The 27,435-nt window shown below is 38.4% G+C and overlaps 1 protein-coding gene across 6 annotated transcripts in view; it reads left to right on the top strand.

The window, feature by feature from the left end:
- The window catches only part of Bivm (basic, immunoglobulin-like variable motif containing), a 33,776-nt gene extending 9,300 nt beyond the window's left edge, over nucleotides 1-24,476 (top strand). For 3 of the 6 annotated variants that reach the window (XM_047553769.1, XM_047553771.1, XM_047553770.1), the window contains exons 3-11: nucleotides 5,020-5,146; nucleotides 9,498-9,593; nucleotides 9,882-9,986; nucleotides 10,200-10,294; nucleotides 15,379-15,426; nucleotides 18,377-18,509; nucleotides 20,736-20,822; nucleotides 21,892-21,988; nucleotides 22,798-24,476. In XM_047553769.1, coding sequence (XP_047409725.1) covers nucleotides 5,020-5,146; nucleotides 9,498-9,593; nucleotides 9,882-9,986; nucleotides 10,200-10,294; nucleotides 15,379-15,426; nucleotides 18,377-18,509; nucleotides 20,736-20,822; nucleotides 21,892-21,988; nucleotides 22,798-23,091 — 1,082 coding nt within the window. In that variant the 3' untranslated portion in view covers nucleotides 23,092-24,476. The remainder of the gene's footprint in view (nucleotides 1-5,019; nucleotides 5,147-9,497; nucleotides 9,594-9,881; nucleotides 9,987-10,199; nucleotides 10,295-15,378; nucleotides 15,427-18,376; nucleotides 18,510-20,735; nucleotides 20,823-21,891; nucleotides 21,989-22,797) is intronic. The other 3 variants (XM_047553772.1, XM_047553775.1, XM_047553774.1) reach the window with 3 other exon arrangements.
- The last annotated feature ends 2,959 nt before the right edge of the window (nucleotides 24,477-27,435 follow it).

Here is a 27,435-nt window from a genome sequence, read left to right as displayed (position 1 = left end):
AGAACATAAACTAACATTTTTATGCATTGACATCCTAAATAATATAGAAAAAAGTATAAACTTACAAACCAAAGTAATAATAATACTAACTTTTAAACTAATAAGTTTTTTAATTTTTTTTAAATGCATTAATCTCTTAAGTCATGCAGAGTGCAAAAAGTGGAGTTGCGGGGCTGGGGAGATAGCTCAGTCGGTAGAGTGCTTGCCTTGCAAGCAGGGGCCCTGGGTTCGATCCCCAGCACCCCCTCCCAAAAAAAGTGGAGTTGCAAACCAAAGATAAACTAGTGCTTTTATAGATGTCCATGTAAGTCCATTCACTGAGATCTTTCTGTCTTCACATGACTTTGAGTTACTGCCTAGTTAGTGTCCTTTCATTTCAACCTGTAGGACTCTCTGTAGCTTTCCTTGCAGACCAGTTCTACTGGTAATGAACTCCTCCAATTTTTGTTAGGGAATGTCTTAATTTTTCCTTCACTTTTGAAGGGCAGTATTGCTAGTCCTAGGAGTCTTGGCTGATATCCCTCCTTCTTTAAAAACATCATTCTGCTTGCTGCCTTTTGGCCTTCAAAGATTCTGGATGGTGAGACTCAATATTTTCAGTTGTTCTATTTGTTCTACTAATTGTTTCTTCTGCCTGGTCAAATCTGCTGTTGAATCCCTCTAGTGAATTCCTTATTTCATTTTGTATTATTCAGCTTAAGAATTTCCATTTGGCTTCTTTTTAGGTTTTCTCTTTATTGTTATTTCCCTTTGTATATATATTATATATATTATATATATAATAATGTAGTAACTCTGGAAATCAGATTATTCTCTTCCCTAGGATTTGTTGACTTTTTGTTGTTTTTTGATTGCTGTAGGCTGTATCTGTGCTGCTTATCAGACTGGGTCTAAACTTAAGGGCTTCTGAGGTCTTTCTTTGAGCCTATGTCTTTCCCTGGGTATGCACAGTGACTTTCTAAATTACCCTCTGTATGTTTTTTGTTTTGTTTTGTTTTTTTGTGGTGCTGGGGATTGAACCCAGGGTCTGTGCTTGCAAGGCAAACACTCTACCAACTGAGCTATATCCCCAGCCCTTGTTGCTTTTGAATATCCTAGAACTTAAATCTTTGGTTCCCAAAAAAGGACAAAAAAGAAAAATGAAGAATTTTTAAAAAAGGAAAAAATGACACAAAAGGGCATTGGTACTTTTCATCCTCTGAAGGGGACAGGGGAGCTGCGTGGGAGTGGGTGAAGGAACAGCTGTCCATCCACGCACCAGCACTTTTAAGACCAGAAGCAGCAATCAGCAATTAGAGCTCATATCCCCAAATTTTGTAGGACATGGTCCCTGTTGCCCAGCCTGGCTCCCTCAAGTTGCCTGGAAGAGATTGCTCAGGATCACTTGCATTCTTGCCTGACCCTGAGCTGGGGCTGGGTAGACTATACCTTGCTCTGAGCTGAACTTGACTTCAGTCATCCACAGATTACTCTGCAAGCCTTTCCCTGGAAGCCACCATCCTTCTCATGAGATTCCACAGTTTTCAGGTAGTTGTAACAGACAGATTTGGGGGTATAATTGTTGTCCATGTGGGGAGACAGATTCCTGCTGCTCTCCGCTCTCCAGTTCATTCTGTGGATTTTTAAAAACTGTGATTTGAAGCTGATATAAGATGCACATACATTTATGGGTTTTTAAAATTATTTTTAGTTGTAGATGGACATAATTTTTTATTTTATTTATTTATCACTTATGAGTTTTTTCCCCTCTTCATGAGCCTTCCCCTTTTATCATTATGAAATGTCTTTCATTATCCTTGGCAGTATTCATTGTTCTGAAAACCACTGGTTTTGATACTGATGTAACTGTTGCAGCTTTCTTTTGATTAGTATTTGCGTGGATATCTTTTTCCATTCTTTTATTTTAGTTCCAGAATTTATATTTCTAGACCTGCTGCCTCAGTGGGTTCTCCTTTCTTTCTTACCTGGAAAGGTTTGCTGTATTTTCATTTATTAAGAGAGCATTTGATAAATCTCAATGTGTAATTCTAATACCTGCCTTAAAACCCTGTCTGCAAATTTCAAAGTCTGGGTTATGTCAGAGTTGATCTTATCTATTTTGTATGAGAGAGTCATACTTTTTAGTTTTCCCACATGTCCTATAATTTTGGATTGTTTCCTAGATAGCAAGACTGTTACATGGACTCTGGTATATTTTCCAAAGGGTGCTGAGTTTTTTATTTTGGCATGCAATTAATTTGGTTGAACCAAGATAGCAAGTTCTGTCTTTTGGGGATAGCTCTGTTCTCAGTTCAGTCCTTTTAGTCTCATTTGTTTTGCTTGGGGCTTGCTCCATGCCTGCATGGCTCAGGGGTCAACCCAAGATTTGGCCCCTATTTATACATTGAATTAGGGCCTTCCTTTCTTCGTGACTCCCCTTTTTATGCCCCCTTCTGCTTTTCATTGATGGTAATTGCCCAGAACTGTCTTATGCTCCTTCAAGTAAAAATGATGATGCTTTTTCTTCTATTTGCTAGCTCTATACCTTTTTCTAAAAGCCAGTCTAGTGTGTGTGTGTGTGTGTGTGTGTGTGTGTGTGTGTGTGGTGTTGGGGTATGTGGTGTGCTATGGGTAGGGTGGGCAATGGAAGAAGGGGTATGGTAATGACAAGGGCAGAGGCAGAGGTGCTGAGTTGATGTGATGGGGAGACAGAAGTGTTGAGAGGTTGTTCTTCTCTGTTCCCATCTTGGCTTCCGCTTTGACATAGATTCCTTTTGTCTTCAGCACCCGCTGCCTCAGTGGGTTCTCTTGCTCTCTACCAGAAGAATCAGGCGAAACACACGTGTGAAAGGAAGGAGGCGCTTCAGTGGAGGGTTCTTCCTGAGCCAGAAAGGAGACAGTGCTGATGAGAGAGCTGCCTAAAGCAAAGGACGGAGGTGTAGAACTTTCACGGCATCTGCAGGGTAGCAGGGTCCCAGTCCCTGATGCCACCACCTCCACAGGGTTTTAGCTGGGCTGGTCTCTTCTTCAGCCTGCCTCTTCATGCAGCTCAGGTCTCATTACCACCTAAGTCTCACACTGGGGTGTGCCATGCCAAAGCAGTAGAGGGGTCTGTGGGTAACCTCCGTGACTGCTCTGTGCGTGCATTCACCCCTCACCCTGGTGTTGCTCCTTATCATCTGGGAGAGTCCTTGATATTTTTTTTCAAAACAGGGAACACTATTGTCCAATCTCTGTGGGTTTGATTTTAGTGACCTTGCCTAGCTGTGGCTTCTTGGTGTTAATGTTGACAACATGACTTCAGAAGGCTGAGCTGGCTTCCCTATCTCCCTTTTCCTGGTGAGTTATCTTAATTTTATAGCCTTGAAGACTGGTCCGATTTCTAACTCCTAATTTTCTGGTACATCTGTTAACCCCAGAAGGCTGAGGGCCTGCTTGGTTATCTCATTACCCCCAAGAGAAGTTACTTCCTTAATTTTAAGGGGGTTTTGTTTTTTTTTTATGTTTTTTCCCTCCTGACTCAGAAGTAAACAGTGCACAGAAGACAGGCTCCTCAGCCTTTGGAGGAAAGTGTGGGAACTGACCACTCTGTGGCCTGCTGTTGTTGTAGATTTCCATGTTTTGTTAGCTGGAAACCAGGTGGCTAGGAAAACTGTCAAGGGAATTAAGTCATGATTAGGCAGCGAAGATATTTTAGGAAATGGTGGAAAGCCATGTTCTGTCCTCTGACTCTACAATTCATTTTATCAGTGAGGGAGAGTTGGCACAATGAGTTTTAGACCATGTTTATCAGTGGTTGGTTGCTCAGCTTTGTGAAAAATATGTTGTTCCCTGTGAAGACTAGGAATAATTTAAATGGAGGGGGTAACTGCTTCTTCTTTTTTTTTTTTTGGTACCAGGGATTGAACCCAAGGAGCCACACCCCAGCCCTTTTTTATATTTTATTCAGAGACAGGGTCATCTGAGTTGCTAAGTGCCTTGCTAATCTGCTGAGGCTGGCTTTACACTCCTGATCTCCTGCCTCAGCCCCCGAAGTTGCTGGGATTACAGATGTGTGCCACCACTCCTGGCTGTTATAGGCTCTTTATTCCCTGGCCGTGTATCTTTACTAGGAATGTATCTGTACAGTCTGTTTTATAACTTATGGATAACTCATAAAAATAAAATATTAATCCTCAGTTAATTTTTATCAAAGAATTTAAAGTATTTGGGTATAGTTGCCTGAAATGTTAATTAATAGCCATTTAACAAAATGAATTTGAACATTATTAATATTTTAATTTGTATAATTTTGTGGCTGAAAAATCCATTAGCATGTTTCAGATATTCAAAGGTATAAAAGTTAAATAGGTAAATTTTCACTCTCCCTTTTGCTCAGCCACTAACTCTCTCCTCCCCTATAGGTAATCACTGTTGGTGGTCTGTGTCTGGGGAGAAGTGTATGTACCTGTGTGCGTGTGTTGTGTGTATACGCACATACATACATACATGCATGCGTGCGCCTGGAGAGGAGACTGCTTACCATTCTGGTTCCTGGTGCTAATGTGCACGTGTGCGTCCTTTGCCATCCGGTGTGTGTCTCTGAAGGCCTCGGGGGGTTTTAAGCATCCATAATCACGTTACTGCAACCAGGGCTTTTGCTTTTTAATAGACTTGCATTAATGTGGTTTTACTGTTTTATAGAAAGGATTCATTTTCTGGAAATGGTCTAGTTTAATAGTTTACTATTGGTCACTTGATTTTCTAGATGTGGATAAAAAGATTTTGTGATTGATTTTTCACCAGCCAAGTGGCTAGCTCTGTACTTGCAATGTAAGAACTTGAGAGGAGACAGCAACCCTGGTTGATCAGTTTTTATTGTCTTGCTTTCTTTTCAGGGTAGGGAACTATTCTTGAAAATTACACATATTACTTCACTGTGTTTGCAAATATCATTTTTAGAGCTTATGGCAGTTGCTTTTAAATTTTGATATGTGATTTTTATCATGGCAGTTTACTTCATATCAAGCAGTTTGTTTATTTTATTCCCTTGTATTCTAGGCAATGCAAAGAAACAAGTTTCCAAGAAAAAAACTTCAGAGAAAAAAGGAAGACATCAGAGGGAGTGTCCTCAGCATTCTCCTCTTGAGGACATTAAACAGCGGAAAGTATTAGACCTCAGACGATGGTACTGCTATCATGACAGTTTTTATTTTCAATTTTTAAAATATATATTTTGGCAATAACTTTGCTATTTATAAGTTTATAAATTATATGTGATAAATATTTCTAGTTCTCAGATTATATCCAGGATTTTTAAATATTCAAAAGGTACCACAAATTTTTGGAGTAGATTAATCATGAGCCATGCCCATGTTTCCCAGACGTTCCTGGCCACTAGAATAATCTATGTGAAAGGAGAGGTACTGGGGCCTGAATTAGAACAAGATATATTCCATGCTTTTATAATTATGTCAAAAGGATTCTACTGTCAACTAAAAAGACTCATCTGAGTCCACACAATGGTTATCCAAATGGTCACATTTTGAAGAGTTGTATGCCTAGTTTTTCTTTGCTGAAGAATTTTCAAGTACGGCTGATATTTATCATGATTTTCATAAAATTACCTAAGCATCATTTCTATAAATGACTTTTTAATGTACTCATAGTACTAATCTCAGATCTAATAAAATTAGCAATATTTCCTTAACATATAAATCCTAGGCTGAATTCAGTTCCCAGATTGTCTGAAAATGTCTTCACACCTAGCCCATATTTTTTCCTAAGGGTAGAGATAAACCATCGAAGATTTATTAATGAAAGCCCATTTTACAGAGATAAATTGGGAGTAGTGAATATGTAGTATGTGTTGGAGAAGAAACACAAAAATCAAAACATTAATTCAGGCTTCTTTGAAGAATGGCTTTGCACATTTTTGCTTCAAACCTTTTAGAGCTTATGATTTGTTTTAACAACAAGTATGTGTAATTACATGTTAATGTTATAACATGTAATAAAGACAGACTAGGAAGGACAGATGGGAGAAATGCCTCCAGGGGAATAATCCTGGGGCTCTTTCCCACTGAGACTATTGCAAGATTAGGGTTGGAATAGGAAGGCCTATAGAAGATAGTAGAATGTCAGTAAAAGTTTTAACCTGGTTGTGAACAAGACCAGTTAACAAGTTTGAACTGATGAAGAAGTATGAAAAATCTTACGGGAAATTTTTCTTGGCCTCCATCTTTTTAAAAAAAATCTTAAATTCTGTTTGAGTTAGGCCATACTTGGTATTATAAGAAAGAATTTGTATGCATATAATACTTCCAAATATTTATAAGTATACATTTTGTGACATATAAAACACTGTATATTATTGGACTTGTAAAACAATCCCAAAGTTGAACTCTGGCACAATTATTCACAACAGAAAAAAGAAAAAAGTCATTAAATGAATGAGTTGCTGGTGCTTCATCAGAGTGGACCACATAACAATCACTTGTCCACAAAAATTTTTACATTGAAATTCATACTCATATTGATTACTTGAATAAGGACATTAGTAAATTGTCCTTTTCTCACTAAAAAATTAATGGTATTCCAATGAATTAGTTGTCACCTTGAACCTTGAGAGGATCAAAGGTCAGTGGAGGAAAACTAGCTTTACGGGATGCCTTGGGATGCCCAAGGATTTGTGAAGTGTTTAAGATGGAAGGGGGTGATTTGAATATGACAGAGTAAATGTAGGTTTTTAAAAAACTCTATTCCTTTCTGAAAACCCATGAATGACAAAAACAGCAAAATGAAAACCAGGGAGAAAGATCCATCTTCTTTGTTCAAACAAATAGCAACATCCCTGAACCATAGCATCTAAAATGTACTTACTATATCCTGTGCAGAGAAGACTCAGAGTAGCACAGACTACTACTGCAGGCCTCAAGCAAAGCAGGTCTTCTTAAATGTTCATGTGATGGTCCCTAAACCATCCAGTGATCCTTTGGACTGATCAAGGGGTGAGAGCAGTAGTGTAGGGGAGAATCTGCAGAGTTTTTTGTGGATATTCAGGTTAGCATGGCAGAAATGCAGAGGAAGGCACTAGTAACCACCACTTTATCATCTTGCTGCCTGACTTCCAGTTGAAGATACTAGTGAATTGTGGGAAAGGTAGTGATTTCAAGAATAGAACACAGGTTACCTATATTTTTAGGTGTTAAGAACACCATGACCCTCTTGATTGTTAGGAAGACTCAAACACCAATCCTTTTCAAATTCTTCCAACAATTTGAAGATGAAAGAATACTTACAAATTCATTTTATGAGGCCAGTTACCCTGATACCAAGATCAGACAGAGATACTATAAGAAATATACAGATGAATGTTCTTAAGGAATATTGATTCAAAAATCCTTACCAAAAAATTAGAAATTTAAATTCAACAGCACATTAAAAAATTATATTCCATGACACTTACTCTTGGAATGCACGGAAGGTTCAATGTACAAAAATCAATCAGTGTATCAGTTGGTATTTTTGGAGAGACTGTCTGACTAGCATAGCTCTCCTTTACAGTAAGCAATAAATTCAGCTTTGTATTTTTATTTTAAAAAATCAATCATTGTAATACCCCATATTAATAGAATTACAGTCAAAGCTTTTATAACTCAGCTGAAACAGAAAAGGAATTTAATAACATTCAACTTGCTTTCATTATAAAAACACTTAACATGCTAGACGGAAACTACCTCAGTATAATGAAGGGCATATATGAAAAGCCACAGGTAACATTGTACTCATGATGAAAAACAGAAAACTTTTCCTCTAAGATTAGGAAGAAGGCAAGGATGCCCAATATCACTACTTCTATTCAAAATAGTACTAGAAATCCTAGCTAGAAAAATTAGGAAGAAAAAGAAAAGTGTAACAGAAGAGAAAAAATAATCAAGCAGATGACACAATTGTATATATAGACAATCCAAGATGCTATATAATAATAATGTTAGAACTAATAAACAAGTTCATCAAAGTTATATACTACAAAATCAACATACAAAAATCAAGTGCATTTCTATACACTAACAATGAACAATGCAAATGGGAAATTAAGAAGAGAATCCCTTTTACAATAGTATCAAATAATAAAATAATTAAACCTAAACTTAACCAAGGATGTAAAAGACTTAGTCACTGAAAATTATAAAACATTGCTGAAATAAACTAAAGACATAAGTTAATGGAAAGTGGTCTCATGTTCATGGATTGGAAAGACTCAATTATCATTAAAATGTCTATACTTCCCAAAGGAATCTACAGATTCAGTGCCATCCCTATGAAAATCTCAGACAATTTTTGTAGAAATGGAAAAAAAAAAATTCTAAAATTTGCATGGAACCTCAAGTTCTTCCTCCATGCATCTGTGGTCTTTGCCTCCCTGTCTCTTTTCTCTTCTTAGAAGGACACCAGTCATTTAATTAAGGGCCTACCCTACTTCAGTATGTCTTCACATCATTAACTTGAATATATCTGCAGAGACCCTATTTCCAAATAAGGTCACATTCATAGATACAAGGAGTTGGCATATCTATTTAGGGAATAATGTTAAAACCCATAAAACAGCATATTAAATCAAATGACTATGATTATTTTTTATATCTCAGCGTCTTAATGTTCACAGTTCCATCTATACATTTGAGGGTCTTTGCTGATTTGTGTACATATCTGTCTGCATTATAAGTACATATACAAACATGCACATAACATATATATGTATGAAATTTTTCTTTTTTTAAAAATAATTTTCTAGGTAAGACTAAAATTGTAATTACAACAATAAGGCTTGTTTTTCTTTTTCACTTTGGCCACTCATTACTATCTTCATGAGTTAGGAAAAGATCATGTGAAAGCTAACCTTATTTCTTCTTTAAAACTGAATCCTGTAGTCTGTTTCTTTTCCTTATGTCCACGTAAGCCTTTCTCATTTCCCTTGAAACAGTACTGCTTAGAAAATTGTCTGGATTACACAGTGCAACCGAATTGTGCCATGCAAGGGTTTTGTGTTTCATTTTTAAAACCCTCTGTGATAGTTCTGCTCGATAGATTCTTGCCCAGGGCCTTCACTGGACACAGTGGGTGATAAATGGATATTTTTTAGTTTGAGTTGAAGAATCTCACTGAAAACTTGATAAGTGGGGGACAATGCTTTGCTTTGTTTCCCCAGTATTTCAGAAGTTGCAAATAATTGTGGATGCAGCTCAGCTACGCATTCAGGCTGAAATTGAGTAGCTGATATCTAAATCTATATATCATCTATCTTTCCATTGGTTTGGATACTATTCACTTTAATAGTCATAATTAGCTATTCTTATTAAAACAGAAGATTTATTTTTGTTATGCATTTATTATGTTTAATAAGTATAAAATATTTTAAATGAATAAAGGTTTTACATTGCTTTTATTTATATTAACACTTTAAGTTATCATGAGATGAATGTTTGTTATGTCTTTTTCTTATTTATTTGAATGAAAACAGCCTTTTATTTTTTCAGGTACTGCATAAGCCGACCACAATATAAGACTTCATGTGGCATCTCCTCGTTAATTTCTTGTTGGAATTTCTTATATAGCACAATGGGAGCTGGAAGGTAAATATGTCACTTTATTGCTTTCTCCAATTCCAAATTTGAAAGTGGTTCGATGTTGCTTTCTCTGTAATGGAAGGCTGAGAATAGGTTTTTCATAAGTTAAGAAAAAATTGCTGTATTGTATTACTAGTCTTTTTAGCTTAAAATATATGCATGTCTTCTTTTCAATAAAATAAAAACAAAAGAGTAGTGCTGAACTGTGTGCAAGCCAGATAGATGTGTTAACATTGAGGCAGATATTTATGTGTGATTGGAACTATAAAATGAAAGACGGTGTTTCTCTTATAGTCTTCCACCTATTACACAAGAAGAGGCTTTGCATATTTTGGGCTTTCAACCCCCATTTGAAGATATCAGGTTTGGCCCTTTCACTGGAAACACAACACTCATGAGGTACGAAGCACTACTTAGAGGCAATCCTTTATTTCTAGTTCTGCAAGATACTGTTACTGTAGGTGTATGCTGATGGTAAATCATGTACCTTGATGCCATGACCTCTCATAGATTTGTTGAGCTTGGGTTGGGTTTGAATGTCCCTAGAATTCAAATAATGGCCTTCCTTGTTAAAGAATTGGTGCTATAAGCAAATCTTCTTGTTATTTTCAGATGGTTTAGACAAATTAATGACCATTTCCATGTAAAAGGATGTTCCTATGTTCTATATAAGCCTCATGGAAAGAACAAAACAGCTGGAGAAACAGGTAGGTGAACATATACAAGATTTATGCACACAAACCTGCTTTAGTATCCAACTCAAGATTGGCTATTTTGATTCATGAGACATTATGTAAACTCTCAACACAGTGTTACTTTCATTCAAATGGAAAATCATGATGGTAATCTGTAGGGACTCTTCAACACACAGTTGAATGTTTACCTCTTCTGATATTTGCATGAAGAGCTTTTAGAACTTTAAGGTGCATCATAAACATGGCTCTGACACTGTTTGTATTGTCTTGGTCCAGGCTGTGTACATGTGTATGAGCTAGTATAATACATTTGGGAATAAGCAGAGCATTACGGTTCCTTTTCCTATAAGGGAATGAAAGGATTTAAGAATGTCTGATGCCAGACTGTGAAAGTGACAAAGCTCTATTATAAAACTGTCTTAGTTACAACAGAGATACAAAATGGAGTTGATCTTAAAGATTAGTTAGCTACTAATTAAATTATTTGTATTATTTAACAATGTCCATTCGAAAATTGTACAATAATCTTTTGACTTTACAAATCTGATGAATGTAATTTCGTGTTAAAGAAAAATGACTCTGATCTTGTTGAAATGGAAGGAAGATGACTCAAGATTGTTGTGGTAGGCTATGACAATAGGAAGAAAGACTCAATTCCAAATACAACAGAGACAGCTGAGAACTCAGTCTAGGAGCAGAGTCAAGGGTCAGTTACTAGAGGAGACTTCAAGGGCAGGAGAATTCTTGCCAAATAGCATATCAGACTTCCTGCTTAAGGCAGATCAAGGGCTTAGACATCAAGGATGGGGGTGATAAGGAACTTAATCAGCTACCAGGGGTGGAAGATTCTATTTAAGCTGACTTTTGCAAGATTCTTGGAAAAACTGGACACACAAACCCAAGTTGAGGCTGGTTGAGAAGAGGGCTCAAGGATTAGTCCAGGAGAGAGCTGTTGTCAACAGAGGGTGTATGATTTACCAAGGTCAGGGACTAAACACTGAGTAAAATGCATTTCTGTTGACCTCCAATGGGTTTATCCAGGTGGGCAACTTGGAGAGTATGTGTAGGTTTCTATGCATGCTCATTTTGTGACCTTGAAAAAGTAACTTGCTGTGTCCTTGTGTAAACCCTTTGTCTTTTAGTATTTGTGCTCACTGTATCGGACATGGTAAACATAAAACAGGACCTGTTTGTGATTTACGTAGCACCTTGCTTCTGTGGGGAGTGAGGACTCCACAGCTCTAGCTTCTATCCTGACTGAGTTCTGTGCATTCACTTGGGGCCTCTCTGGCCCTGAGGAAAAGACAGCTTGAAGTTTTGTGTTGATTTTTTTTTTTTTTTTTTGAATTTCTAGGCAGACTGTCACCAATCCTTCTCAGTAATGGATCAGGCAATTTAAAACTTTAAAAGGATATGTTTTCCAGGTTGTTACTTGTCTGATTTGCTTTTGATACTGTCCATTGAGTTTGCGTGTTTTAAATTTTTTTCTATAATGGTTTTCATTCTGAAGCCCTTCGTTCATTAAGCTTCACAGCTTTTCAAAACAGGCTGCAGTCTTGGTTTAGCTTGTGGGTGGGAGCTTGCCAACCCTGGCCTTAGCTGATGATGCCCACATACCTCCCTGACACTTGAGGGACTGGCAGCTCACCTTCCGGTCTCTTTGCAGGGCTGCGTTGGGCTCCTCTCTCTCACCTTTTTTTTCCCCACAACGTACAGGGCGCTCTTAGCGCCCTGCCTATGGAAAGGCCTGTTGTGGAACGTGATGGAATGCAGTGTTTTCTTACTTTCCTATTCAGCTGTTCATTCTGGACTCAAATGTGAGAAAGACTGTTTCTTCTGCTTGCCAGGCAAGATTAAATCCCTTCATCCCCTAGATTATCACAACATTTGTGTGTGCCTCTGATAGAACTTTTGTTCCATGGCTATGGTGTTCTTGAAATAAGAGACAGTTTCTTAAAAAAAAACCTGAGCTTCCTTGAGACCAAAACCCAGGTTCCTGTCATGTATGCATCACCACCCTGATACTTAGGTGCTCATAAGCAGCTGATTTAATGAATCCTAGGTTGAGGAAATGAGGCAGGAGGAACTCAGCAGACAGGGGTCAGGAAGCTTCTAGAAGGGAGTTTTGCTTTTTTTCCATTTAAAAAGCTGGCCTCCTTCCTTTGGAAGTTCTCTTGGTCCTGACATAGGAAGGAAATACTTAGCTTCCTCTTTCTCCAGCTCCCCTTCTGGCTGCAGCCCCCTCTCCCTCTCCTCACTCCCAAACACGTCAGCATCTGCACTCAAGTGCTAGCCCTGCCCGTCTGGCATCCTTCTGGTGTCTCTTGGAATCTCTTCCTTGGCAGTTTTTCAGACTGCTAGTTGTTATCTTTTCCTGAAGGCCTGAAATGTACATTTAGCAGTGCCCTGGATATTGCCTTCTATGTTATACATGTTCAGTAAAAGGTTAAAACCTACTGAAGCATGGACCAAAGGTAGGAATAGAAATTATCAGTGGGGGGTATGTCACACATATGTGTAGGACAGGTGGAAAGTCATGCTATGCACTTCCCGGCTGTGTCTCAAGACTGTGGTCTGAGTAGGACCCTGGGAGACACCGAATAAGGACTCTTACTCCTTTCACGTCCTTGCCTGTGGGCTGCTGATCACAGGAGAATCTCATCAGAGCTTTTCACAGCTTTTGGCAGCATCAAGATGGAGTGGGAGGATGAATGAAAAGATGGTACAGGAAATCAAGGACAATCAAGGGAATCATGAACACCCAGAAAAACTAGAATATGAAAGAACAAGAAACTCTGGGTATAGAGGAAACATGAGTCATACACATTAATTAAATTCTCAAAGGAAGAAAATATAAATCCTAATTAAGAACATACTCAAAAGGACCCTGGAGAGAGTTGATTCCTCAAGGAACTGCTATTCTGGTATTTTAAAAGAGTTTTGACCAAACGTTCTAGACAACTTCAAGATTTTATACAGTAGTTTATTACAGAGTTTTATTTGTAGATCTTTTGAAATTCTGTGCTTTGTTTCATTTTCCAGTAGTCTGCCACCTCCCAAGTTCTTCATGACACATTTAAGCTTAATGATTTGATAGACATGCTGTCCAGCTGCCTTAACAATCCAGAATATGCAGGATGTGTGGTACTGGGTCGCACTGACTTTTTATCTTATGTTAACTTCCTCTAACATACATCCAGTCTCTTTTTTTGAGGAATGGGATAAACTACCTAATTTCCCTTTTTGGAAGGGAGACAGCAGATCAGTGGTGGTTTCTGCAAATTTCTTTTAAGTTTTGGTAAAACATTTTCCCAGTTTTATTCCTATTTTCCTTTTCATTTTAGAACACTTGAATTCTTGAATTGTTCCTGTTCCCTTTTCTATGTGCATTTCCTGAAGGGTAATTAATCTGCTTACTGCCCTGAAACTCTCTGGTCTTCCTCCACTCTGCCACTGGCCCCACAGAAGCCCTGAACCATCCGACCACTTTAACCTGGCCATTTTAGCCTAAATTCCTCTTACCTCTTATAGTGCTAAATATCTGCATCTGTCATCTGACATTTGGTATATGCTGTCTTATATTTAATCTTTTCAGTCTGGGTGTTCGGCTCCTTGTCCATGGGGATGGTCCTGTGTGATGCCCATGACCCTGAGCATGTTCCCCACAGCTTCTGACTGTATTCAGGGAGGAGTGAGCTGTGTAGTGCAAGCATCTTTTCTGATCTCACTGTAGAATAAAGAGTTATAGAGATAGGCTTTTCTCATTTGTATCTTGAATATTCAGTAGTGAAAACCTTTGTTAGTTGTTGCCGCTTATTTTTAACAAATACTCTGAAATGTAGCTTCTTTTTATGTTTAAATTATTTTTTATGGATTGTTTTCCACAATGGGCTTGACTTTTCCTGGGATTCTGCTTCTTTGACAGTAACTCCCTGGTGGTTGAGCACGCATTCATTTCCAGTGGGCCCTCAGTAAATGGAGTTCACTCACAGAATAAAAGAAAATTGTAGAGACTTTGATAAAATTTAATTGTTAATGTGAATTTAAGTATTTTTTCAGAGGTGTAAGTAGTTGCGATGAAAGTTTGTGGTAGATGTTGACAATGTTAGCCATCCATTCAGATCGCTTCCCTTGACCACCGTAATTTGTACCAGGGAAGTCCAGATGTCCAGATTCTTTTTTTTTTTTTTTTTTTTTTTAAATCAGCTGGCTTGAAAATGTGACTTTTGTTCAGGTGTCTACATTTTGTTTTCCAGTGGGTATTGCAGTTCATTACTTTGGCCTAACAGAGAATATCAACCTCTTCCTCATCAAGGCATAAGGCCCACATATCCTACCCATGGCTGGAACTCCAGTTTCCTGAGCATCTCCACATACCTCAGGGGGATAGTGCATTAATGTTCCATTTTCCTCATCCACTGTTTTTCTCCAGTTCACAATGCCAGATAAATCTCTACCGTGCAGTGCTAACACCCCTCAGGAGCTCTTAGGTGCTTGCTTGTGACACAAATCCCTTGGCATCATTCCAGACCAATGCAGATTGGCCTTCCACGGCTGTCCTTAAACCTGTGGTATTTAAAGCTGTTAAGAGGGTGAGGATGATGGGATGCTGCTCAAGAACAGATCACAGTTCCAGAATCTATTCTTATCATCGAAGGTGTAAAAATACATTCAAATACATTCTTCTAGAGTTGCAGGGGTCTTGCACAGATGATCAGTCTCTCTAGGACAAGCTCATACTAAACAAATTTTAAAAATCTCAGATGTTAATGTACTAAGGTGAGACTCATTCTACCAAATGGACCTAAATTCTCGTGTTGGCGGCTCAGGACACTGGCTTCTTTCAACCATATGGCAGACCTGCTAATTCCTGTAGTTTGGATCTCTTCTTTCTCTTCTGAAGTTCATGACTCCATTTAGTGGTGGTTTCTCTGTCATTTAAGTTGCAGATTTTTTAGATATACACAGGTCTAGACTGAATTGTTCTGGGTTTGGCTCCTGTCACTAACACATTCATGTCTTCTCATTCACAGAATCACTCTCTTGGATGACTACTGTAATGTATTAAATGATGTATTTACTGTCTTTTGTTTCAGAGGTGATCTTTTTCTGGCTTTGTCCTGAAATTGTGGGGGTGTCCTACGGTAGGCTGCTTTCAACTATTGTACCCTCTGTTCTAAACCAGGCGACATGCTGTTCCCTGACACATCCCTCCCTCTCCTGTGGTTTTGTTTTCTCCTCACACACTTTCCTCTGCGTAGGTTGTTGAAATCCCACCACCTCATTAAGTTCCATCTTGAATGCTACCTCTTCTTGATTCCTCAAACCCAACGTGCACTTTCTCCTTTAATTCTATATCCCTTTTGTGGTCCTGTCTTAATCCACCTTATATTAAAGTTACCTGCGTCCTCTTTCCTATTGTTTCCTTGTAGTATCTAATATAGTTACAAGGTGCTCATGAATTGAGTTAAATTAAAATTTCCTCTTAACTCTAGACCAGTGGCTCTCAAACTGCGATCTCTGGACCAACATCAGCATCACCCGATAACATGTTAAAAATGCAGTCTTGGTCTCCACCACGGACCTGCTTAGGCTCAGCTGCCCTGAGGGTAGTGTCATCAATGTACTGTTCAACAAACCCTCCATTCTCAGCTTTGAGAACCACTGATGTAGCGTTCCTAAAGAGTTGGTATCCAGCCTCTTTATCAAGAGCATGGTTTTTCCATTGATAGGAAATACCATGATTTTCAAACTGTGTTCAGTTGAGTCCTGTGGATTCTGGCTGGCAGGGGAGAGGGTGGGCACCTATAGTCTTCCCAGTTTATTTTTTTCCTTAGCAGCTCTACTTTTATTCTTTTAATGGACTAGTCTGCCATGTAAATTTTCTTTGAAAAAGGGACTGTATCTCAAAAAAAGTTTGAAAATGACTGATCTAAATTTATTGGCACGAGGTTGGCAAACTACTGCCCCTGCACATGGGGTCTGTTGTGTCAATAAAATTTTATTGGAACACAGTTGCATCCATTGGCTCACACATGCCCATGCTGCTCCCATGCTGCAGTGGCAGAGCTGAGCTGGGCGAGCAGTACCTGTGACCCACAAGCCTAAGCGGTTTACTAAGGAGAGGTTTGTTGATCTCTAATTTAAGCTACACAGAATGATGTCATATCCCTGATTGTTGTAAACCCATGAACATTCTAATTTAATATTTTAAGTCATGTAGGTAGATATTCTACATGTCTTACATAATAATAAGCCCATAAACATCACTCCAGAGGAGAAAAACCATCTCACGTCTTCCAGAAAAAATAGGTCATGGTGAAAGAACATTCACAGCGACAAAGCAATGTGAATCTTAATGACAGCAGACTTTCTTACCTACCTCATTTGCTCATGATATCTTGAATACATTTCATGACATTAAAGTATTACTATTCACAGTCATTAAACTTTTGTATCACATTAGAATTAACAGAGGAGGAAAACATGAAATACATAAAGATTTCCATTGAAAAGTCATACCAAACATTCTTTTGAAAAAAGTTTAAATTATAATTTTTGCAACTTTAGAAAGATTTTGAGAGTTTTTCTAACTCAATTGTGTACATAAATGTCTTTTATAACTATTGAGCTTATAAGATGGCTAAATGCACACGTGAAGATGCATATACTATCCTGGAATCTATCTACAATTAAGTTTAGTTTTGGAAATGAAATACTGACTCTTTTCTGAATTTCAGTTCTTAAAATTCTTTATCTAGAGCTGCCCAGGGTTATCAGTCTTTAGATTGTCAGATGTATACAAGCAAAGCCCACAAAAACGTACTATCGTCATTATGAAATAGTGAGTGTGGTAGAGAAAAATCCCCTAGCTGTGCAGGGATGCCCTGGTGGTAGGCCAGGCAGTAGAGATCTGTATGGACGGTTTAGATGAAATTTTGGGGACTGGGGATGTGGTTCGGTACTAAAGGAGGAGGAGGAGGGGAAGGAGGAGGAGGAGAAACAACAACTTTGGAGAAAGAATTTAAGCCAGAAATGTTATTGTCTCCACGGGCAGAGGGAAGGTGTGGGGCAGGGGAGAGGCCAGCCTTCTTGGCTCCCTGCTCCAGTCATTGACCTGCTGTTTTTAGTGGTCTTCAGCTATTTCAGTGCCTAGAAAATCAATCATTGTAACTGTAATTTGCAAGCTTTTATCTACTATTTTTAGGATTTCCAGTTTTAATGGGCTATTTGTTAATGAATAATTTAATTTCTTCCAGGAATGCAAGTTAATGAAACCTCAGTTAATGGCTTTGAGTACTGAGTGCTGGTAAAAACTTGTTTCTTATGGTAATGCTTTTGAAATTACTTGACAACTTATAGTTATGGGAAGTAGAGGAGGAGGATGGTTAGAAGAGCTCGTTGTGATGCTCCAGCCTGGATTTCTTACCACTTTGGGAAAATTACTCCTCTTATCTGTGTAACTTTTGTAGAAAGATGTGGACAAAGAAAGTGTGTTAGTGGGGGAAATAGGCACTTCTGGAGCTTATTTTTTACCCAGAATCTATCTTTTTTCTATATATATCAGTGGTCTTTAAATTGGGATGTATATACCACAACCATATTAGAATGTCTATGTATATTTTAATCTAAGAGTTTGCTTTTGTCTTTTGGAAAGCCTCATTACTACAGTAGTATGTGTATGCAGTTCATGAAAAAATGTGATCAAAGTGGGCATGCTACATATTCAGAATTTTGAGTGACTGATGTGCACAACCAGAAAAGTTGAGAGCATTGCGGTAGGCACAAGTTACTGGGTTTTCTATAGGAATTAAGTCTCATAGACAACTGTGCATATTATTAGAAGGTGTTGGTAAACAAAGACATATTTCAGTTCTTTTTTGCTGTTGAATGTGTCTGAATTTCAGTCTTAAAAGTGAAAGTGAAAATAAATTCATTAATATTTTTGTACCTTTTGATAGCTTCTCGTTGCCCCCAGCAGTGTCAGTGTGTTCCAAGCAATGTCTTCTCTGTCTTTCAGTCTTAACTAGTCCATTGTATAAAGAATGACCACTGCTGTACAGGCTCTCAGTGTGTTTGGTTCTGTTCTTGTAGCTTCAGGAGCCTTGTCGAAGTTAACACGTGGATTAAAAGATGAGTCACTGGCTTATATCTATCATTGCCAAAATCATTATTTTTGTCCAATTGGCTTTGAAGCAACTCCCCTTAAAGCGAATAAGGCATTCAGGTAAGCGTTTATGTATTTTATTTAGGTACTTCAACAGGAAAGTGTGTTGTGGAAAGTGTTTTAAGGAATATTTAAAAATATTCTAAGTCTCCTAGAAATTGAAAACTTAGTATCTACTTTCCTTACATCAACTTAGACTGTTCTTTAAAGATTATATAGCTTTTTTGCAGAATTATGTGTACTAAATTGTAGTTTAACAAATATCCTTTACTGTTGTACAGCCATTATGAGAAAGTCATTTGAAGAATCACTCTTATGTCTCTTATAAAATTGTTGCAAAGTCCTTTCCATACTGTGTCTTTATTCCCTCATCCAGTGTCCCACCTGAACAATGTTAAGAGGATTGCTATAGCTCAGTGAAGTGAAAAGCATCTTCCATCTTACAGTGAAAAACATGGAATTTTATCTTCCCTTCTTCAAGTGAAAAACATGCAGTGTATCAGGGTTCTCCCTTTGTCCTGGTTGCAGGGAAACAGAGCCCATTTTTATTTCTAATGTCAGGCACTATATTACCTTCATGGTTATATTTGCTTCTTTCTTTGACTAACTCTGAGTATCTATATTATGAACTATTTATTTTTACATATAAGAAAGCTTGTAACTTTTTTAAAGAGACAGTCCTAAAAATGAGAAGGTGACTGAGTTTGAATACTTTTCTTTTCCCCTTGGCAAGTTTTCTTCATGATGTTTGAGTGAAAGCCAGGATGTTAAAGGCAAAGGGGGATGTATTCTAGTTAAGAACCAGTGAAAACAGAAGCCATGTTGTTCTAGTCAGCTTTTTTGCTGCTATGACTAGAAGACCCAACTAGAACAATTGTAGAGGAGGAAAAGCTAATTTGAGGGCTCCCAGTTTCAGAGGTCTCAGTTCATAAACAGCTGGCTCCATTCCTTGGGGCTCAACGTGAGGCTGAGCATCATGGTGGAAGAGTGTGGTGGAGGGAAGCGAGTGACTCGCATGACGATCAGAAAGCAGAGGTACTCCATCCACTAGATACAGAATATATACTCCAAAGCCACGCCCCCAGTGCCCACCTCCTTTAGCCACACCCTACCCATCACTCAGTTAATCCCATCATGGGATTAATTCACTGCTTGAGTTAAGGTTCTCGCAACCCAATGATTTCTCCTGTAAACCTTTTGCGTTCTCACACATGAGCTTTTGGGGGACACATCACACCCAAACCATAACACGTGTACACTTTGTGTAAAGGTTCTGGCAGGCATGGCCATCTCACTCTGTTGAGGTTCTGTTTTTTAACACCTGGATTGGTGGGTGAGGAAGAGACTAGTCAATTTTTGGTAACTGCCTCTTCAGGGAAGGCAGATGTCTTGCTGGCAGAACATGGCTCAATCATGGGGACCGGATGGGTTCTTTGAGGCTGGAGGCCTTGGCATCACACTCAGCAGCCTCTGAGGGTGTGCAGAGAGAGAGAGATCCTAAGGCAGACAGGATCAAGTTCTGGGAACCAGTAAGTTGGATTTTATCATTTTGAGAATGAGGAACAAGAGGGAAACTTTGTTCTCTCCAAATCCTGAAATGCTTTGTTCATCTCTCTGGGGGTGAAAATTTTTATAAGTGAGGTATACATTATTATGATTCTTTTACAGTTATGTCCTACAACTTCACCTTACTTCAAGCATATACCAATGCAAAACATTTTGTGCCCTTTAAAAGAGGGTGTCTCTGAAGCACCTGTCCTGAAGAATCACCTGGAATTAAAAAAAAAAAAAAAAAAAAAAAAAAAAAAAGGAAAGGAAGGAAGCCATGCGGATCCCTAGGCTCCATTCCAGACTTGTTTGAGTTAGAATTTCCAGGGATGAGTCTAGGGAATCAGTGTAGTTAAAAGTTGTATTAGTGCATTATTGTTTTAGGCTTGTAATTTTATCATACCTGCTGAAATTTCTTGCCTGCATGGTGAGAGAAGAGTGGTTGAAGAATTCTGGTAGCAGGCTAGGATTCTTTTATCCTTCTAGGATCTGGAGTTGATATATAAAATCCTTGAAACCTAGATTTTGAATAGGGAATTTAGACTTATATTTAACTTATATGTTGTCTTTAATGGTCTTCAGAAGTTTGCCCAAGCCTGAAATCTAATATCCATTCTAGATTAACGAATGCCATCTTTGAATGCATTTTAGCATACCCTTTTATATATAGTTGAGGCAGTGTACTCAAGGGGGTGAATGACATTTATTAGGCTTACTGCAAATGTATTTTATATTTAGCAGGGGTCCTCTCTCACCACAGGAAGTAGAATACTGGATCTTAATTGGAGAATCAAGTAGAAAACATCCTGCAATCCACTGTAAAAAGTATGTTGACTTTCTTGTTTTTTTCCTTCTTTAATGGAGATAAGATTTAGATGTCATGAAATCATGGATCTCAACTGTATAATTAGACAGGTTCTGAAAAGTTCATCACCCCATGGAGAAGTGGTCCATTTTCACTGCCACAGAAAGTACCCCCATTTTCCATTCTTGTCTGTTCCCAAAAACAACCTGAGTTGCAATTTCCTCATCATATTTTGCTTTGCCTCTTCTTGAATTCCATATAAATGGGATGACACAAAATTCTTGTGTCTGCTTCTTCATTTAAGAAACGTATCTAGAACCTATATTCTTCTATAAAAATTGCAGAATTTGTTGATTTCTGCTGAAAAAAAACCTTGAGATTTTGATTAAGATAAAATCAGCAATGTTGTATATTTTTCAACAGTCTTATGTATCTTTTGGTAAATTGTTTCCTAAGTGTTTTATATTTTCAATGACATTTAAATTAACTTTTAAAAAATTAATTTTGTTGTTATTTGCTGGTCATACACAAATAAATAACTGATTTTCCTATGTAGACCCTGAATCTTACATATTTAACTTATTAATTTTAGTAATTGTTTTGTAACAATTGGATTTTCTGCACAATCATGTTGTCTATTAATGGAGATATGTATCTTTTAATTAAAAATTTAACCTGGCATAGTAGCCTGTGCCTGTAGTTACAGCTACTCAGGAGGCTGAGGCAAGAGGATTGCTTGAGGCCAGGAGTTAGAGGCCATACTGGGCAATATAGCAGACTCCATTTCAAACAATGTTGTAATTTGAAAGAAATTAAGACATGTTCTAGCCTTTGCCTGAAGGTTGTTATCTAACATGCTGACATTTTATTTATTTTACAAGAAAAGTAACTTATGAACTATGAACCTTGACAATAGTTGGAGAAACACAATTTTCATAGAAACAAGAAGTTTTAAAGCTTAGTAGATGGAACAATGCTGAGACAGGAATTATCACCAATTACTCTTTTGTTAATATTTTAGTAACTTGGTCTTGTGAAATGATAGGGACCTAAAGAAAGTTGTATTGTATTCTTTCTTTTTAACTATAGATGGGCAGATATTGTTACTGATCTAAACACTCAAAATCCAGAGTACCTAGATATCCGGCACTTAGAGAGAGGGCTGCAGTTTCGAAAAACAAAGAAGGTAAGAAGAATACCATTGTGTTTGAAGGGATTTCCCAAATGACCAAACTGCAGTGTTTTACTCAGCGCTCTTTAGGTGGTAAATAATAGAAACTTGTTTAGACCATATTAGACAGAAAATTATTTTAAAGATCTAGGGCTGTGTTTACGACTTAAAGGCAAGGAAAAGAGCCTACAGTCATCAGGGAATGGCACCCAGTATAGGAACGAGAGCAGGATCCATTTAGCTAGCAATCCCTCACTCTTAGGGAGGCTGTAGCTATCCTTGGCTCTCTTTTCCTCTGATTATTTTTTGAAGATCATCGTCTTTCAATTTATGTCTCCCTTTCATATGAACAGTCTAGACTGGGACTGGCTGGCCCTGGTCCACTTACATCATCTTGGCTGAACTAGGACCACATTAATTATGATCATGGGTCAGAGCATGTGTTCAACAAGGCTGAGAGGGAACTTTCAGAGAAAAGTAGATACACAGTGTTGCTTGAGTAAACATCCCCGATAACGTAAGAGTACATGAAGAATGGGAGAGGAAGACGGTTGATCTTGGTGTTTGAGTTAGGCAGAAGGGGCAGTGACAGTGTGTGTAGAGGCACCTGGGGTGGGAGAGGTGTTTTGGCTCCTGTGGGCTTTGTTATGTTCTGTAAAGACAGCTGTCAGGAAGGATGTATAGGACAGTGCACTCTGATATCTGAACAGCAAAGCACTGTTCTTAGGAATGTGGAAAAGGAAAACAACAACAAAGAAAAAAGGGGGTACAGGGGCTCACAATTTCTCTATATTTTCTTCACTTGCCTTTTTTTCTCTTTTCAGGTTGGGGGAAATTTGCACTGCCTCATAGCCTTCCAGAGACTTCACTGGCAAAGATTTGGGCTTTGGAACTTTCCCTTTGGAACCATCAGACAAGAATCACAACCTCCAGCACATGCCCAGGGAATCGCTAAATCTGAGAGTGAAGACAATATTTCCAAGAAGCAGCATGGGCGTCTGGGCCGGTCCTTCAGTGCTAGTTTCCATCAGGACTCAGCATGGAAAAAGATGTCCAGCATCCACGAAAGAAGGAACAGTGGCTACCAGGGCTACAGTGATTACGATGGGAATGAGTGACCCACTAAGTTCTCAGCACGGTGTTATCCATACAGCTTACCTACAGGACTGCAGTACGACAGTGGAAGATTTCAGTGTCTAAGTTAATAGAACAGATCTTGTGGTACAAAGCATAACCTTGTAGTTTCTAGTAAATAAGCTTATATATGATTATCATGGGCGATTTCAGACACATAAGCAGATAAGCACAGATTATTGCCCTTTTAAAGTTAAGAGTATATAAACAATCTGGACAAAAAGTTTCATAAAACTCAAAAATTCACAACTATTTCTAAACAGAAACAAATTTACTTAACAGCATCAAGATTTGAAATACTTAAGCATGAAGTGATTTATAACTTGATCCCTAGATATTTGTTACAGATAGTTTTATTCCTAAGATGAAGATGTAAGGCATTGTCTGCCCTTAAAAACTGGGGGCTGCTGATTTCTAGGTTTTGCTAATGGTTAAAGCTCATTTAAAATTATTTTGAGTCTAGCAGTTCTTTCACTAATAGCAGTATCTTGCTTGCCTCATTAGTTTCCTGATTAACTGTCTCAGGATTCTCAATAAAGAGGCAAAAGAGAATAGACTCAAAAAAACCTGTCGTTTCTATTGGTGCAATGGGTGACTTAGTGCATTGATTCCTTCTTGATTTTTCTGACTTGGTGTGTTAGTATCAAACATTGACAAGAACCTTAAGTCTTTAAAGACTCCTGTAAGTCTAGAATAAACCTGGTTTAGTGATAGAGTAAAAGAACATGTGGCATCCAAAGTTTCTGTACCCAAGGTAATCTGCAGGGAGATCTTTTGATACTTGATTGGTCCTTCAAATGGCGACATATGTTAATAACAGCTTTGAAGATGCATCAGGAATGCCCAGGTCACTTGAGAACACTCTCTGCATTCTAAACTCTGAGCTGTTACCATATAGACAATTATCTTTTTGAAGTAAGTGTTAAATATTTTGGAAGTGTGGGTTTCATGTATTTGAGCTTCTCTCTAGCTGCTGTCAGTTTTTCTTCTGCCAATCAACTTCACAAACAACTAGGATCTCTTGTTCTTTCCTTTCAGGGGCTTGTTCCAGGACTTAAATCAGTAACTTGGTGATTACAAGGTGCTGAATATGTTGGTAACCATATTGCAATACACCTCAAGGAGAGGGTTCAGATTTTTATTTTTAAAATAGTTTCATTTTTTTCTCTTAAATTTTATATCCATTTGTCCACACATACACGTCTAGCCTACAGAAAGGGATATATATTATGAAATGGTCATTTTTCTGAAGAGAATATTTTGCTTGAAATGCAAAGGTCTGAGAGATTTGTAGGTTGTTGATTTTGTTACTTCATACTGGAACTTTTAAAAGGTTTTCATCTAATAAAATTTTGTTTTCTACTTTTAATCATGTGTTATCACACCTTTATTTTAGATAAGGGAATACCCTTATAACTTTGAAGTACATGATAATTTCTCAGCTCTGCCTAACTAGTGTGTTATAGGAAACCATCTTGAATCTTTACTTTTGTAATCAATGAAACAATGTGACTCTTGTATTATATATAGAATATAACATATAATATATATAATATAATCACATTTTTTCTTATATATATATAGAAAATGTGACTCATATTACTTGAACCAAATGAAAGTATAATTTTGAATATAGGCTATTTCATATAGTTTATATTTCAGAGAAGAGATAGGAAGAGCAAAGAGGAGAAAGGAGAAAATGAAAAATAAGACATTAAAGAACTGGGTGATGCCTAGGGAAAAGAGTTTATGCAGTATGCATACTAATCAATAAAATTTTATAAAGGTCTTGACTTAACTTGGCTTAGAAGTCTGGCAGTTATTTGGAGCAAAGTGAAGTTTAGGTTTTGTGGCACAGTATTACCAAAAATTGTTGGCAATGGGAGAGTTATTGCACATTTCTCTTTGAAAACTAGTAACATTCCTATTCTATTCCATTTCTGGATCAACTCATATGAGTCTCCATATATGCAAAGAAAGTTAAAATGCTGGTTCTGCACTTACCGGCAATATTGCCTCAGGGCAAATTAAGATTAATTTTATGTGCTTATTTCCTCATGACTAAATGGAAAAGTGGTTTTAAAGAATGAATAATCTAATACATGTCTTGTTTAAAACAGTGCCTTGTAGATAGGAAATACTATTTAAGTGCTATTATTATTCTAATATGTCTGTTTTACTGTTTAGATTCTTTATAGAGAGGCTTTTCAACAGCATCTGAAGAAACCAATTCCTTGTAAATCAAATATACACCCCTTAGTTGCTGTTCCTTCAAAAGCATTTCATGTTCAAGAGCACTGCTTTGATGTTAAAATCACTTACAGCATTCAGCTTCCCACGCTGGCTGATTGTTTTTACTCAGCTCTCAGAAACAAAGCTGATTTAGGTCAGATTCTGTAAGTGTTCCTCTCTCACTATCATTGTCACAGAGCCACACCCCATCATTAGGCCACACCCCATCATTAGGCCACACCCCATCATTAGGCCACACCCCATCATTAGGCCACACCCCATCATTAGGCCACAGCCCACCATTAGGCCACACCCCATCATTAGGCCACACCCCATCATTAGGCCACACTGGTGCGGCAGCTACACTTCTTCCCAGTTTGCCTCGTCTCAGATGCTGAAAGGGCTCAGGCAGGTGCCCTAGGCTGTCACATTCTTCAACTCTGTTTCATGCAGCGTTTCCACCCTGCCAGTCATTCACTCAGAAACTAGTATGAGTGCCATTATGCCTAGGCCTTTCACTTTAGAACTGTGACCTCGGAACAACCTAAAAAGTTAATGGCACTCCCATTTTGCTGGCAGGAACTGAAGCTCTCATGGGTGAAGAAACTTGTCTAGAACAGAGTGTCCTGGTGTGCTAGAGCTGCCATAGCAAAATAGCACAGATTAGGTGGTTTGCAAAAGAGAAACTTATTTTCTCACAGTTTTGGAGTCTAGAAGTCCAAGACAAGGTCTTGGCAGGCTTGGTGTTTTCTCAAGCCTTTCTTCAACTTGCAGATGATCACCTTATTGTGTCTCATGTGGCTTTTCCTGTGTGGGTGTGGGTGTCCCTGGAGAGTCTGTGGGTTCAAATTTCCTCTTCTTATAAACATACCAATCATATTTGATACGGGGATAGCATAAAGGCTTCATTCTTCTTTCTTATTGTTCAGTGGTGCTGGGGATCAATACCCTCAGTAAAACAACTCTGAACAATTTCAGGGTACTACTTTACAGCATGGAGGAAATGCAAAACGCCCTTTATAAGGCTCATTCCTGATGGACTAGTCTAAGGTAACTAAACATGGCTACCATGAACTGTGTTTGGGCACAAATGGTTTTGCTAAAAACTGATTTCTGATATACTTGAGCAGGTGCCTGCTCTTTTAAATCAACCTTTTGGCTGGATCACAATCTCTTCTCAATACTGTCATTTAAATTTCAACAAATGTATATGCTAATACTCTCACTTGACACCTAGTTGCTGAGAGCACTGCACACATCACTTTAAACCTCGCCAACAGTCTGCCATACTGCTTCTATGCCCGGGGTACATCTGAAGATAAAAATTCTTAATAAATGTGATCGCTGCAACGCTAACCGCTTTAGTTGGGTACGGTGGTGATTTGAATGTTGGCCTGAGGGTTGGAGAGCCAGACTGTTGGAGCTACTCTGGCAATTAATTTCTTGCCATTTCTGACCACTAACAGTGGAATGCTAAGTTTTAGGTACTGGAGAAAACTAAGCTATATTTCAAGGATAAAGCTTTGAACTGTATTACTATCTAGTTACTACGTGCTATTGTACAAATCCTGTTTTAAAACACAAAGGGAACCACATCGAGACGTCACAATTGGGAAGAGGGAGAAAAATGGTACTGAAAATAACATAAAAGTCGCTTTCCCGCAAAAAACGCTCTGGGCCAATATTTAAACATTTAACGATGGGACTGACAGGGAGGACGGGCCCAAGACCCCGACACCACGGCGGAAATGCTCACTCGCTTCCGGGATGCTACGGGCGCAGAGAATTTACGTCAGCGCCGGAGGCGGGACTTCCGCCCTACGCATTCTATGGGAGGGAAGCCAAGAGGGCACCGTTTCTTGTGGAGTTACAGACCTACCCGAGAAAAGCTAGCAGAATCGGAGTTACGACTTGTGTCGTTTGTCATGTCCGCGCTGCCCGCCCACCCCCGGTCTTTCATTAGGAGAGCAAATATCTGAGCTAAAGCTCTGACCGACGAGGCCCTGCTTCTCCAACGCCGGCCGTTCCCGTCCGTTCTCTTCCGGGAGGCGGTGTCACCCGCCCGGAAGTGCTCCGGCGGGGGTTTCCCCTTCCTC

The sequence above is a fragment of the Sciurus carolinensis genome, chromosome 5, assembly GCF_902686445.1.
Source record: "Sciurus carolinensis chromosome 5, mSciCar1.2, whole genome shotgun sequence".
NCBI lineage: Eukaryota > Metazoa > Chordata > Mammalia > Rodentia > Sciuridae > Sciurus > Sciurus carolinensis.
Note: the sequence above shows the minus strand (reverse complement) of the source record. Positions and strands in the feature narration are given on the sequence as shown.